Source organism: Perkinsus marinus, assembly GCF_000006405.1.
Source record: "Perkinsus marinus ATCC 50983 genomic scaffold scf_1104296931384, whole genome shotgun sequence".
Taxonomy (NCBI): Eukaryota; Perkinsozoa; order Perkinsida; family Perkinsidae; genus Perkinsus; species Perkinsus marinus.
Genome location: NW_003215766.1, coordinates 17,400 through 30,702, shown reverse-complemented (window position 1 = coordinate 30,702; position 13,303 = coordinate 17,400). Strand labels below are relative to the sequence as shown.

Genomic DNA, 13,303 nt, shown 5'->3' with positions numbered 1-13,303 from the left:
TCTAGTTTTTGATTGCCCATATGTCACCGAGCCAGTTCCTCATCGCAGTATCCACCGGCGTTGTGGCATTATTCCCAAACCTACATCTCGTAGCGGCAATCGGCGCTGTGGGACCTCATGCCCCACATGATGTGAGAACATTCGTGGAAGGATGAGCGCTGTCATCACATTAGTCGAGGTCTCTGGGCCAGGGGGTTTCCTCAACCATCGTGGTTATTACGCGCAGTTGAATTGCAAAATGGAATACTATTCATTTGATCGCTAAGCATCATCTTGTAGGGCTTCGCTGACAGCAACAGAACAAGCTACGACCGTCAACGAGACGTTACAAAATGCTTCTACAACAAGAGGAGACCTGACGGACAGACCATGGCAGTATTCGACATTTCCATTGGAGAGAATGGCGTGAGAACGCGTAAAGTTAGTTGCTTCGCGGGAAGCACAGAAAACTGGAGTGATTTCTAGTATGGAGAGAATGGTGAAGCTGTCACTAGTAATCCTCGACCTTTCAGTTACCATCAGGATAGTCCTACTCATCCCAATTCCCTTCGGGAATATACGATGTACGGCGACCATGGCAAGAGCCGCTACTCCTTCGCCGACTTTGCTCCTCTTCGAACCGTCGACCTAGATCCCTTGAGCCATCTAAGTCAAGCAGCATTCCAAGCTGAGAAAGATAGTCTATCACAGACTGGTAGAAACGGGAATCTCACATCGCGTCGCTTCATTGCGGTGGGCATGGACTCATTGTCGTTGGCCGAAGAGGCTCTGCTGTCGAGAGCAATACAGCTGTGTGAGACGGTACGCACGGCTATCAGAACACAATTCACCACTGGGGTTAACTTCTGCGAGAACTATCACAACGCCGCTAAGGAAGCTACCACAATGGTGCGCAGCTCGGGACGCTATTTATACGAAGTCTCACCGTACTCCTATTCTGTGGGGACTTTGGCGGAAGACTTGCAGTAAATTGCGACCGCATAATCGCTGAAGTGGATGGCACCTGGTATAGGCATCTTTATTAACTTCCTTTTACCCTATCTGATTAGTTGTAGATGTTATTCATGCTGGCATGTTTTGATGGTCTATCTGTTCATATGATCGATAATGTATGTGTTCGACTGCAAAGTTCATACTCAATCACTTCGTGGGTCTTCGCGATAGAGGTTACTGGAATCTTGTGGGAGGACATTGAGGTATCAGCACGATATATTGAATACATGTCATTACTCAGCTCGTTGCTCTTCTGAGATTGAACGGTTAGTTCATGTCGAGCATGTTATGGGTAATTCCCTCCCGGGACACAGCTCAAGGGAGGACGTCAGTCGGACTGGCCGGTCAAAGACACGTTCTCTGATAGACTCTAGTAAAGCCGGTAGGCAGGGAACGACTACTCGAACGGCGGCCTCAGAGGCCACATATTCAATCGATGTTCTCGTCGATAACCAGACTGAATTCAATACTACTCACCACATCAACGAGGCCAAGGATCATACAGACCTCATGTGTTAGCTGTGGGCGTGTAGGTGCTGAAGGAGACAGAGTTACCTTCACTCTCATTGGTGTCGTAGGCCCCAGTGGGACGGCAAGAGTGAGTTGCCCGACTATACTACTATGACTACTGGCAGTGGGTGATCTGCTCGATGCCATGTGTTTCTGCCTGTATGTGAGAGCAAGAATACCCCGAGATGATCGTCCTAGGACTGTGATGGAGGCGAGCATGGTCTTTCAGCTAGCATGTCCCTCACAGTACGGATCGAATAGGAGCTAGGATGCAGAGGCCGGGTGAGTGGAACCGGTGTCACACTGGTGGTGTGTCTACCTATCTATGCTAGCGATTGAGAGTGCATGCCGTGGGTCGTATGGCGCAATTTGTGTGACACAACCTCTACTACACCGATCACTGTGGAGCCTACTGATGGCCACGTCGGACGGGATGCTAAGTAAGGAGGAGTCTATGATGATGACACCGCTGCACTAGGGTCTGTAGTTGGTCCTGTCCGTCGAGTTAATGATGAGATATACGTGCAGTACACGGGAGAGCTCATGAGGTAGTGTGCCTCCAGGTTGCATGTAGGCATCCATGCTCAGATACCGTCTACATGTTGATACTTCATCCTTCCTAGTGTTTCAATGGCAGATAGATAGGCTTCTCTCGGGAAATGATGTAATATTGCAGATGAACTTACTTTGAAGGATTTCATTGCTGCTGCTACCATAGGCGATATCCATCACGAAGATGTTCACTACTCTGGGTGAGTTGACTGGAACCTGGTTATGAGATGAAATGCACTCAGCACGAATTGAACCCACATGGAAGAGTTGCAGCGACCAGGAGTTGAACTTGGGTAAAGTGGAATGTAGTTGGCAGGAATCGAACCTTTGTATTGATCATGAATGATGATGATACGCTTGTAAGAAAATTCCTCTGACCGAGAACTGAACTCGCGTACGATTACATGCAGTAGTCTTCTTTTATAGTGTGTGGTTGATCATTATTATTAACAGCACTTATGCTTTGAACACTTGAAGATGGATGAGGTGAGGAGACTGGAAGAGATCATGTAAGAGCACAGGGTCGCATTTGGGAACTTCGAGACGCAGTGGGAAGTTCATGCAACCACCACGACTGCTATTCCGACCAGTTTTATTCATTAATCACTAATAACATCTGCTTAGCTAAGAGTCTTATTCATTAATCACTGATTGTAAAAATTTTATTTTACAGGAATACGTGTAGATCGAATTTTATTTTAGCGTTATTCGATCCTTATTCACATAGAGGAGTTAATAACTCCTCTATGTGCGAAACCTTCTGAATGAAACTTTCGTCATTGTTCATCTTGGGTTGAAAAGCCGTTGACAATTATTCCGAGACCAGGGACACCCTAATTGAGACCCAGTTTTTCGTTGTAGTGGTATCATACCACTGTGGTGACTGGTATGTTGGTACAATCCAGTGGTGTAATGTTGAGTTCTTTAGCGGTGGCTAACTATTTACCGCCGCTATATTCTGTGAGGGCGATCCTATGAACAAAAAATTGGCTCTAGTATGAATTACTAATGCTCGTGTTGAGTTAATAGTAGTGTCGGTTAACCGTCAACTCATCATGCGGCTGTGGCAGCACTTGACGCTATTAAACAGTTATGGAATAGCCCTCCTGCGTCTGGGGTTCAAGTGGGTTACTGGGTTGGATACGGTGTCTGCGTAAAGCAGTCACTTCGTGGGTAATACCCACTGGGTATTCACCGTTGACGGCATTGCCGTCACGGCAATGATTCATGACAAGCGCAGCGAGTGTTTTGCCGCCACTGTTGGTTCCATCGGTGGTTCGGTTGTTTTATGTGATTCCTTCGGGAAGACTGCGTGGCTGCCAGTCGCGCTGAAAAACCGGGTCTAACGTTCAGACCCGATCTCTGTGCTGTGCTGGAACCCGGCGTGAGAAATCGATCACCAGGGCGCGCGCGTTATGAAGCGCGTGTCCAAGCCGGTTCTTGTTCTCGTCATTCATCGGACACTATGGCGTTAGCACTGCTACTCTGAACCGTTGAAGGGAGTTGATATCCTTGAACGGAGAATGTGTCTGAATGAGCAAATGTTTACAAGGCGCTCGGCCAAATTGGATGATCCAATATTCGTTGAGTAGCACTTTATCCCTCAGGCTATCACACTGTTAATGACCTGAAAACTTGAAATCATTCAGTTTCCGATGTTCCTATGGATCGACAAAGTATCGGAAACGCATCGGTTAGGTGTTTCTCTATACTTTCACGGGAACATGCTGGGGGATCTGCGATCAGTAAATTATCGCATATGAATCAAGACTCCCATGGGTAACTCGCAGACTGCATGGCGTTTAGCCATCCGGAGGCGGTTTCCAAGATTCTCCCAAGCATGAAACTCATTGGAACGCTAAGAGGAATCGAGGGCTCTGAAATAGTCCGACTTAACTGTGAGGAATAACTGTGATTCTCATTGAATGGGGTGAATCGTATTGCAGGCTTGTGTTCGCTCGTTGACCCACGGTAACCCCGAGCTCTTCCGCTGCGGAAGTTCCGCAGGCCTCCAGCTGCTGGAGTCCAGCACTCAATTTACATGCTACGAGAAGGGAGCAGAATGAACGACTCAGATGACTATAATCGCTCTCTATTCTTCGAACACTTCAGGCAGTCGACAAGTATACAATTTTCGTGTTGTGTTTTTTTGGAGTTGGAGGATCCCTTAGTTGTAGAGAGGAGTCAAAGCATAACAGCCGAAGAATATTATTCGACATACATATTAACGCAATTGGAGAATGCAAGTTTCAATTGAAGTTGGTATATTTCATGCATTTAAGCAAGACTGAGCGAAGGAAACGGCCGAATATCCCGTGCATTGCACCGACAGACTGCGTGTAGGGTTCACTGACGTAATCGTCATCTAAGTCAACTGACAGGATAGGATACATTTCAAATCCCGGCAGGATCAAGCTACCCTGACAGCGGAACATGATGCTCCTCTCTGTTGAGGTCATGACCTGACGGAAGCGTCACTATGACATCGTGACGCTCCCGTTATAAACACTAACCGAGTGCGTAAGTCGTGGTACATCCCATATACAGCGATTTGCCAGCCTCGCTCTGGCCTACCTGTTCTGTGTCTGAAGAGTCACTGACTCAGATTTGAATCTGAATCACTGTATCAGTGATTCTTAATGCGAAGAAGCGAAGCGCAGTACTCAGTACAGCACTACATTCCCCGGCTCTCGAGGTTCGATACTTATTGAAGAAATCCTCAGGCTAGTATTTCAAATACTTTGCAGTGAAGGCTCAGAGTTCGAGCTTCTTGAGCGACAACATGGGCGACACATATGATCTCGGACTTGAGTCTCAAGTTCTTGCTTTCCAGTGAACGGTGCACTCCACTGTTCCACATCGTGAAGAACGGTTGAGTGACGGTAACTGTGACTCACGGATGTCCTCAGAAGACATCAGGGTAGACGGTCCCCGGATGAAGCCTCCATCATGAAGGCTCGGAATACAGCAGGTTCCCACCCACCATCGGATCTGTCCCTGAGGTTTCTGTCAGTTTTTTGCTATCCTCAATTGACTGAATATTTCGAGCCGATGTCGAAAAATCGGTCACCCATTCTGCCGCTGTGGCAGTGATACCGAGACGCATCTGTCTATTTCCGAATTCGATTAGTGAAGGTTTTCTCCTTCAGTGAGTAACTCCGAGAGTTATCCGCAGCTATTCCGTTGCATGCAGCCCCCAGCCGCGCAGCCTTGAGTCTGATTTTACACCACTATTAGTGGTCCACTAAAATCGAACGCAATACGAGCTTTTCTTCAACGGATCATCTTATACTTCACACATTCAAAAACTCGGATCTAAGTTGGCCTTCAAATTATAGGTGGCGAGCAGACTACGGTTGGCCTCCAAATTATATGCAAGTCTTACGGTTACCGTCGTACTCGATTACTGTATAAAGTGGCTGCCGGCATGGTGATTACCTGAAAGGAACTATCGCTACATAAGCGCAAACAAAAATGATTCTCAGCTTACATAATCTCGTTCCAGCCGCAACGGAAAAAGCTACCTCGCTCGCATGAAGCTATCTGCGATGGCCGTCGGATTGCGAAGACTGTGAATAACGCTCCATGAGTCTTGCTCGCAGCGAGAGCTCCTATTGGCCTTCAGGTAATCATCCCAGTCCGCCTGCTCTTTTATCCAGCCGTCCCACGGAATATAATGTGGTCTCTGATCTTCGGAGGACACGTTCCAACTCTCCGGGATTTTGAAACAATCAACAGGAGCCTTCCGCTTATGCAACGTCTCGCGAGCTAATATAATAACTCTGTTTAGCACGCTTTCGGCTACAGTTAAACCACTCTTGCACCAACTGCGTCGGTGGCCTTCCTCGTTGACCTCGAACAAGTCCGTGTCGAACGCATCTCTAGATCTCACCAAGAACGATGCAGTTGGCCTTCCGTTTGGTCCATCACCCCTTAAAGGCCTTCGAAGCTCCCACCGCCTGAATACCTTGAAGTTGGCCTCCAAATGGTCCCTGCAGCAGAACCCCAAGCTGGCCACATTCTGTGGAGGAGAATTAGTTATCTTGTGCTTGCTGTGCACCACGACGTAGAGGACACCAAGATTCCCCTCGGTCAACCAGTCCAATATTGTCCCAGCTGTGGGAACATTCAATGCATAGGGTCCCTGAGACCCACTGTAGAGGCCGGTCAAAATTGCGACGCAGCCGACTTGATTGGCCTTCGCCTTTGGAATCGCCCCGCCTGCGACCAATGGGTGAGAGATGGCCGACAAATTTCCCCTGTCAAGGGGGCAGATGAGATTGGCCTCCTCCAGAGAGTCCAGCACACGGCGCCAGCGAGCAATCCTCGAGTCGTCTTCGTACTCAGCTGCCCCCATGTAAGCATAATCTTCTCCCTCGATGAAAAAGCTACGGTCGGTTGGCCTTCGGCTTCTGAGTTCCGCACGACTAGTGCGAGGAAGCATCTTGAAAAACGGCAGCTCGATTCTGGACGGCCAGAACGTGCGCTCTGGGTCGTGCTCGATGCGACGACGGTCGGCGCCCAGCCACGGCGTATTAAATAAACTTTCTACATCAATACCCTCAGGAGCTGAGCGGAGTCTCCCCCGGCTCATGGTGGCCTTCTTGGTTTGAGGGGTAGGACTGCCCGGAGGCGCTGCTCGGCCAACTGGTGGTCTGGTAACCGAACTCGATTGGGCTGCAAGCTCGCTGTTTGGTCTTCGCGGAGGCCGAACATCACTGGCGAGCCTCTGAGTAGGCCCGCCACCTGAGCCTTCACGATTCTCGGCGCGAGTTGGACTGCTATGGAGCGGATGCTGAGGACTTGAGGGCGGCCTTCTCAACTCAGGTTCAGCTGGAGTCCGCAAATCCGGAGCTTCAACGAAGTGTTCAACTCGAGCAGAAGGATCAACTTGGACAGGAATCTCTTGCGTCTGATGCCTCTGAGTTGGTACATCTATGACCGGATCTGAGCAGGGAACCCGGATCCCGTTTGTAATATACGATACGAAAGAAGCGTTATTACCCTGGGCAATACATTGATGGCCTTCCGGAACGATATGCTGAGAAGCGTCCGATCCAGACTTGTTTGGGTATATGTCATTGCGTTGACAATTCCATGCTTGACACTGGTCATTCTCCCGTAGGCAGCCATCATCTCGACGAGCATGTTGATTCGTCCTTCTTTGGCGTTCCCTGAAATACAACAGTAGAACAGCAGATTCGAGCGTCGTTTTCTCGGGGGCCGGACTCACCTAACAGGTTGAGATTGGTGACTGCCCGAGGTCGCTGGCATACTGACTGAGCTGCTATATCCTCCGTCAGGCCAGTTGCATTTTGCATCATGGCCATACATATCGTTCAGAAACTCCTCAGGGGTGCGACTATAATGAGGAAGATTCAGTAACAGCGGGCGGGGCCGAAACGATGTACCTAAGAAATTGTTAGTAACATTGAGAAAAATACAAACCGACAGACTTCGATGGCCGCACCACCGTCCAATTTATTACGGAATGAACTCCCGGCTGCCTCCCATTCTTGAGCTCCGAACATTCTCGTGGAATGGTCAGACTCTACCTCTCTGAAATCCTGCATGTTAGTGGAAGGGCCTCCTGTTTCATCGCGAACAGCGGGGCCTTCAGGGTGGAACAGCACCGGGGAACGTTTCGGCCGATGATGCATGCGGTGTCCTTCTGACTGAGCACGTTGGACAGGGCGTCCAAGTGGGACACTTTCGACTGGGCATGCAGGCATTTGCCGTTGCGGCGGTCGTCCAGACGAGTCAGGGATCCCGCCATCGAATGCACCTGCAATAGAACTTGAGTTCCTAATACTTCGGCGCCAAAGAAAAAGTCATGCCTCGTATCCATCCTTCACTACCTGTCGTATAACGGCTATCTCCTACAGGCGAGGAAGGCGCTCTCCAGCGGCCGGGGTCATCCCAATCAGCACGCTGCAGTCCGTAGAGTGAGCTCTCGGCAGGGGAGGGATGAGCTTGGAACCCATGTCCCGGCTCCAGCTCTACTAATCTTCGTGCTAGAGCTGCATCTAGCTCCGGATCAAGGGGGCACGTGTTTTGCCACACTACGTAAGGGCGAGCAGCATCAAAACCCGGCATATACTCAAGCCTAGCGTTGGCCTGCCAAAATACAACTCTTCCGATCTTATCCTGTAGGAAGCCACCGACCGGACCGAGAGGACTGGATGACCGACTATAATCATCGAGTTCACCGATGGCCAGAGACTCTCGGTCAAGCACAAACTTGCGCAGCCTTTGCACCACCTCACCAAAGCTGCCAGGGAAGTCTTCGCGGGCTACAGTGTTCATAAGCTGGGCCATAGTGAGACCACGGAGCGCCTCATCTTGGATAGTGACGATAGGGTATAGGTTATTGTATCGATTTTCGCTTGCAATACCCTCGATATACACCTCGTCCATGTGGTGGGCCGCCGGATTAGTTGCATGCTTAGCAAATGCTCGGAGTCCGTTGTACCAGCTGAAGTCCTCGCAAGAGAATAGCTTACCGCACTTGACCTTGTTCCTGGAGGCCTTCGACCTCTCAGTATTGAAGCACGCTTTGCATATACAACACATCATCGCCTTCGAACAAGGAAAGACCAAGCAGCTATGGAGCATCCCCCACATAGTACAATCTCTGATCTTAAGACGTTGGCCTTCTGAGGGAGTTTCGCAAATATCAGGGAGATGTGAAGCTCGAGCTTCTGCTATCAACTGCTGGCCATCGAGCTTAGCCTCGGCTTCGGGCGGGGGGTTCATGATGAACGGGTTGCCATGTAAGGTGAGAATAAGGGACACACTCTCCGTCCTATACACCGGAATAGTTTCCGTGCAGGGGTTGTAGAACATCCTACTCGGGGCACCAGCCAAATGAGAGCAGTATGCCACCCTGCTTCGGCGCAGTTGCGGGATGTTGGTGGCCAACCATATAGGAAGCACAGCTTCAGCTTCTAGACCTGGCCAACTAGTTTTTGCCGCATAGTTTCTGTCATGTATGTCCAGGGGGTGTTCCGGGTTGCGGGGATCCCTTATTTCTGGGCTGGGTTGAGTGCGGTTATCCCGCAAATATTCTGGGAAGCCTTCAAACTCTCGGTAGCACGCAGCACGACGATCAGAAACATGCAGATGGCCTTCTGGTTCATTCTCGAGCTGGTAGAATTCCAACATGACCTCACTGAACTCATCGAGATGGTAAAAAGGGTCAACCTCACCGGGATAGTAGCTACCCTCCAACCTATCCATAGGGAGACGCAGGGTGCGACAGATTTGGGCGACCGGCCCGTTAGAGTTCTGATAGCTGGCCGACGTACGGATGGCCGACATGATGATGAACAAAACTCTGCAGAGAAGTTGATAGCATCGATTTATTTCACAATACATCTAACTTATATGAGGTTAATCCTGAAGAATAACCACATCGTTTACTAGGCATCTATACTCGCTAGTTACTGCCTGACGATGAGCCAACCTACTGATGAGTAGGACCGAAGAACTCGGAAAAGCAGCCTATGTTGTACGAGAGACCTAAGCATTCCCACGACAAAGTGCGAACGCAACATAACTCATCTTCGAAGCTAGAGATCTGATGCAAATATACGCCCGCATTGCCTAAGTCATCTAGGCTAGGCCAAGACATGACTACCGTCGAATATCTGAGAAGTATGAAACTAGACGATAACGGCTGCGCAATACGAGCTCATAAAGTCTCACAATTTGGAGCTGCACTCATAGCATGAAGGGGAGCGTAAACATTAGGTTAGAAGACAGCAGAGACTAGATCTGAACTGAAATCCTAAAGCAACGGGAACCGTCGACCATAGCTGGTGGATATTAATAGTGTACTACCTTAGCCGCTGTTTTCCAATATAGTGTTGGGTTCGAAAGTAACTCTCGAATGCGCACCAATTCTGCATCCAGGGTGTAGTCAGTCTGATGCAGACACTCCGCTGGACAGTGGATAATCGCCACCACAGTCGCTCAAACCTTGGATACCGAGGCGCTCCAGAAACTCTATCGCGACCCTTGTGAGCCTTTTTCCTCTAGTCAGGGATATATTCCAGGCAACAAGGGAGTCCGCTGGTACGTCATCGATCCAAGGGTGACTTGTTGAAATCTTACTGGTAGAGGCCTTCTTGTTCTTACCCTCACACTTTTGTATACACATTTGCTGCAAAGTACCGCGTGAAAGGGTGTGAGTACCATGCTTTCGTAAGAGCTTCTCGTCATAAGAATACCAGTGTATGGATATAGAGGCTTCTCCCCTTTTTCCTGGAGGTGTACGGTCAGCGGTCCAGCTGGGAGTGGAAACTACGCACCCAATAGCAGGACACCGGCGGTCGACGAGCTCATGGAGGCCATCCTCAGTATGTACGAAAGCGAATAGGCCGACACGCGGTAACTCGTCCTCGCGCAGCTCGGAAAGCGTCAATACTTTTCCAGACGGCAGACACCTTCTACAGTTGAGGGTACTCTTGGTAGTCCGGCCTTCTCCATCTCCACGAACGACCACTCGAGCAAGCTTCGTATATTTCAGCTCGCGGCCTTTCATGGACTCAAACAGAGCACGGGCATCGGAATCTTCGCTAGCGCTCTTGCCGATGATAGTTGTACCGCGTAGCTGGCCTGCGGGGCGGAGCTCGGTATTTTTCTGGAGCTTCTGCCTCTTTCTCGGAGGCTTGCCAGAAAGGCACTCGAAGGAGTTCTGTGATCTTGTGCCGCTCGGTTCTGACCGAGTGGGCAGGTTGAACCTAGGCAGTCTGGCCAGTGTATCCTCGTGGGCGAGGTATGAATACGTCCCCAGCTGTAATTGCACTGCATGAGCTATATCTGAGAAATGCGTCGGTATATTACCGGGAAGTCAATAAAGCTGATGGACCATTCTGTATACTACACGGAGCATTGAAGGAAAAATAAATTTTTCACGTTTCCTAAATATACCTCACCCTTCTGTGAGAAAAGCAGAGGGTGCTCCTTCGATAGCTTCTTCAAGCCTTCAGCAGCTATGGGGTCGTGTTTGTGAGAGTGGGCGGCTTCCGATAGTGGCTCAGCGATTCCATCGAGCGTACCACTTTGTAGAAATACCTGGGAGAGCACTGGGAAGCGGCCAGCGAAACTATGGAGCCCCGGGCCATCATTGCAGGAAATCTATCTGTGAATGCTACCTGAGGCCCTAGCCAAATCTCATCTGACATGGTCTTCTTATAGTAAATAACTACGTCCCCGGAGTTGGAATCCTTCTCAATCTGAAAGATCAAAGTATACGCGGATACTGGGACTGGGCGAGGGCCTTCACTCTGAACGAATAAGCAGTTGTTATTCCTTTCACGGCGGGGACGTAAGGTTCGAGCCTGGCCTTCCAGTCGCGAACATGATACATAGTTGTAGCATGAGGATTGAGGGTTTCGCGTCCCATAGGGGTGTTCATTACCTGAAATTAAGGTCATACATACTGGATAAATAATACGTGAGTAGAGAAATATGAGGAAACTCACTTTTCGGCTGGCCATCTCTGCTTGTGTTGGCTCTTTGGTAGTGTGGCCTACCATCTTCTTCTTGAAAATATCACAAATTGTATTGCCGTCAACGAATTTTGTTTCCTTGAGGGCACATCCATACTGGAAATGACGCATGTCAACATCTTCGTGAGTATGCCCAGGAGGTAGAAATCCAAAATCGACTCTTCTTAGGAGGCCTTCAGACACCTTTTCAGCGAAGTACCCAAACACGAACCTATCATAGCGAGAATTTACCACCTGATGGAATCCTGCCACGGATTCCATACCTGAGGTACCATCGACAGGGTAGTTACCTGTTTTTGTTCTCTCCAGTTGGATTGTCCAACTGAACATGCACGAAGCCAGATCTAGGGAGGCCGTCTGTATCTCGAAGAATGGCGAGAGTCCGTTCGAAAGACTCTATGACCATGTTGGCTCCCTGAAGAAAGTAACTCGTTGTGCACTGTTGCGTTATCACATCACAAACTTTATTACATGGGACTTATCCGGCGGAACAACATAGAGGAATATATTGGGGCCTGGCCTTCCGTGACATATGACTAGCTCCAGCTTCAGTTTTGGTAGGCAGGTGTCGTCGAACTTCGGGAAGCTGCGAGATTGAGACCATACTATGTGTGGTACCCGCGTGAGGAACTGGTCGGGTCCGTCAGCTATAATTGTGAGAACTTCCTCAGGATTCTGGATGGCCTTCATCTTCAAGTCATAGTAGACAGAGCGCTGCTTTTTCACGGCATCGAGATGCAGCGTGAAGCGAGCCATATAAAGTTCTCTATCGGCTTCGCATTCGGCCCTGGCTATAGCAATTTGAGATTCCGTGCAATCTGAGCAGTGACCGAAGCGTTGTGTCTTCCTCAAGCAGACGCGAAGGCTGGTTGACTTTTCTTGCTGATGGCGACCACTAGTCGGCACGCTGGCCTCCTCTCCAGGCCCGTGGCACTTGATGTATCCCAGAAGGTTGTCATCGGTCAAGTACCGTCGTATAGATCTCTCGACGGGGAAGGCAGTCGTTGGGAACTCGTCGGTCCACTTCTGCCTCAGGTACTGGAAAAGGTTGCGCCTCGTCACAAATGGAAGTATAACAGTAGAGCTGTCTGGCTGGTATTCTCCAATCCGTCGAAAAATACTGGCAATGAATGCACAAACGCAGTGACGGCGAATTCCTTCAGATGGCCTACGCAAGGAATAGCGACGGTGGGCCGCCCACGAGCCCGATTCCGCGAGTCGACGCACTTCATTCACCTTGTTCCGGCCAATACCCAAATACCAAGCTAATGCTCGAGTGCAGACAGCCTTACCGTACAGCTGAGGCCGAAACCCACCCTCTGTTGGAGACGTTCGAATGACCATGCCTTGGCGAAGACAGAAATTTTTCAGGTAGTTGAAGGAGGCATCCCTCGACCGGGGTCCTTCCAAACCAAACGAGAGTTTTCTTCTATCCTCGAGAGCATGCTCAATGCTGAAGGTCGATAGACAGTTTTTCTTGCAGCACTTTACGCTGAGGGCAGCAGCCACTCTGTCTCGGTTACATCGCCGGTCTGCTTCAACGGACATTTGCCCGAAGCCGTGACCACCATCTTGCCGATAATCTCCATCCTCCGCCACTGGTCTGACTTGGATAGCGCCATGGCCTTCGCTTGTAGAGGAAGAAGAGGTATCCGCCATTGTAGAAACTGAGACCAAACCTTGAAAGATCAAAAGCTCAGCGCGACGGTTTCGCAAGTTGAGAAATGTTGGAA

The 13,303-nt window shown here is 49.7% G+C and overlaps 3 protein-coding genes across 3 annotated transcripts; all 3 read right to left on the bottom strand.

The window, feature by feature from the left end:
- Positions 1-5,862: 5,862 nt before the first annotated feature.
- Positions 5,863-6,412, bottom strand: Pmar_PMAR005093 (hypothetical protein; the record flags this gene model as incomplete). Its single annotated transcript, XM_002786346.1, has 2 exons — positions 5,863-5,908; positions 6,012-6,412. The coding sequence occupies 2 exons, from the start codon at positions 6,410-6,412 to the stop codon at positions 5,863-5,865; spliced, it is 447 nt and encodes a 148-aa protein (XP_002786392.1).
- A 1,448-nt stretch (positions 6,413-7,860) lies between these two features.
- On the bottom strand, positions 7,861-9,375 carry Pmar_PMAR005092 (hypothetical protein; the record flags this gene model as incomplete). The annotated part of the gene is made up of 1 exon (XM_002786345.1): positions 7,861-9,375. The coding sequence occupies one exon, from the start codon at positions 9,373-9,375 to the stop codon at positions 7,861-7,863; it is 1,515 nt and encodes a 504-aa protein (XP_002786391.1).
- Positions 9,376-9,976: 601 nt separating this feature from the next.
- Positions 9,977-12,326, bottom strand: Pmar_PMAR005091 (hypothetical protein; the record flags this gene model as incomplete). Its single annotated transcript, XM_002786344.1, has 7 exons — positions 9,977-10,878; positions 10,995-11,133; positions 11,214-11,294; positions 11,345-11,479; positions 11,544-11,781; positions 11,861-11,985; positions 12,189-12,326. The coding sequence occupies 7 exons, from the start codon at positions 12,324-12,326 to the stop codon at positions 9,977-9,979; spliced, it is 1,758 nt and encodes a 585-aa protein (XP_002786390.1).
- Between the last annotated feature and the right edge of the window lie 977 nt (positions 12,327-13,303).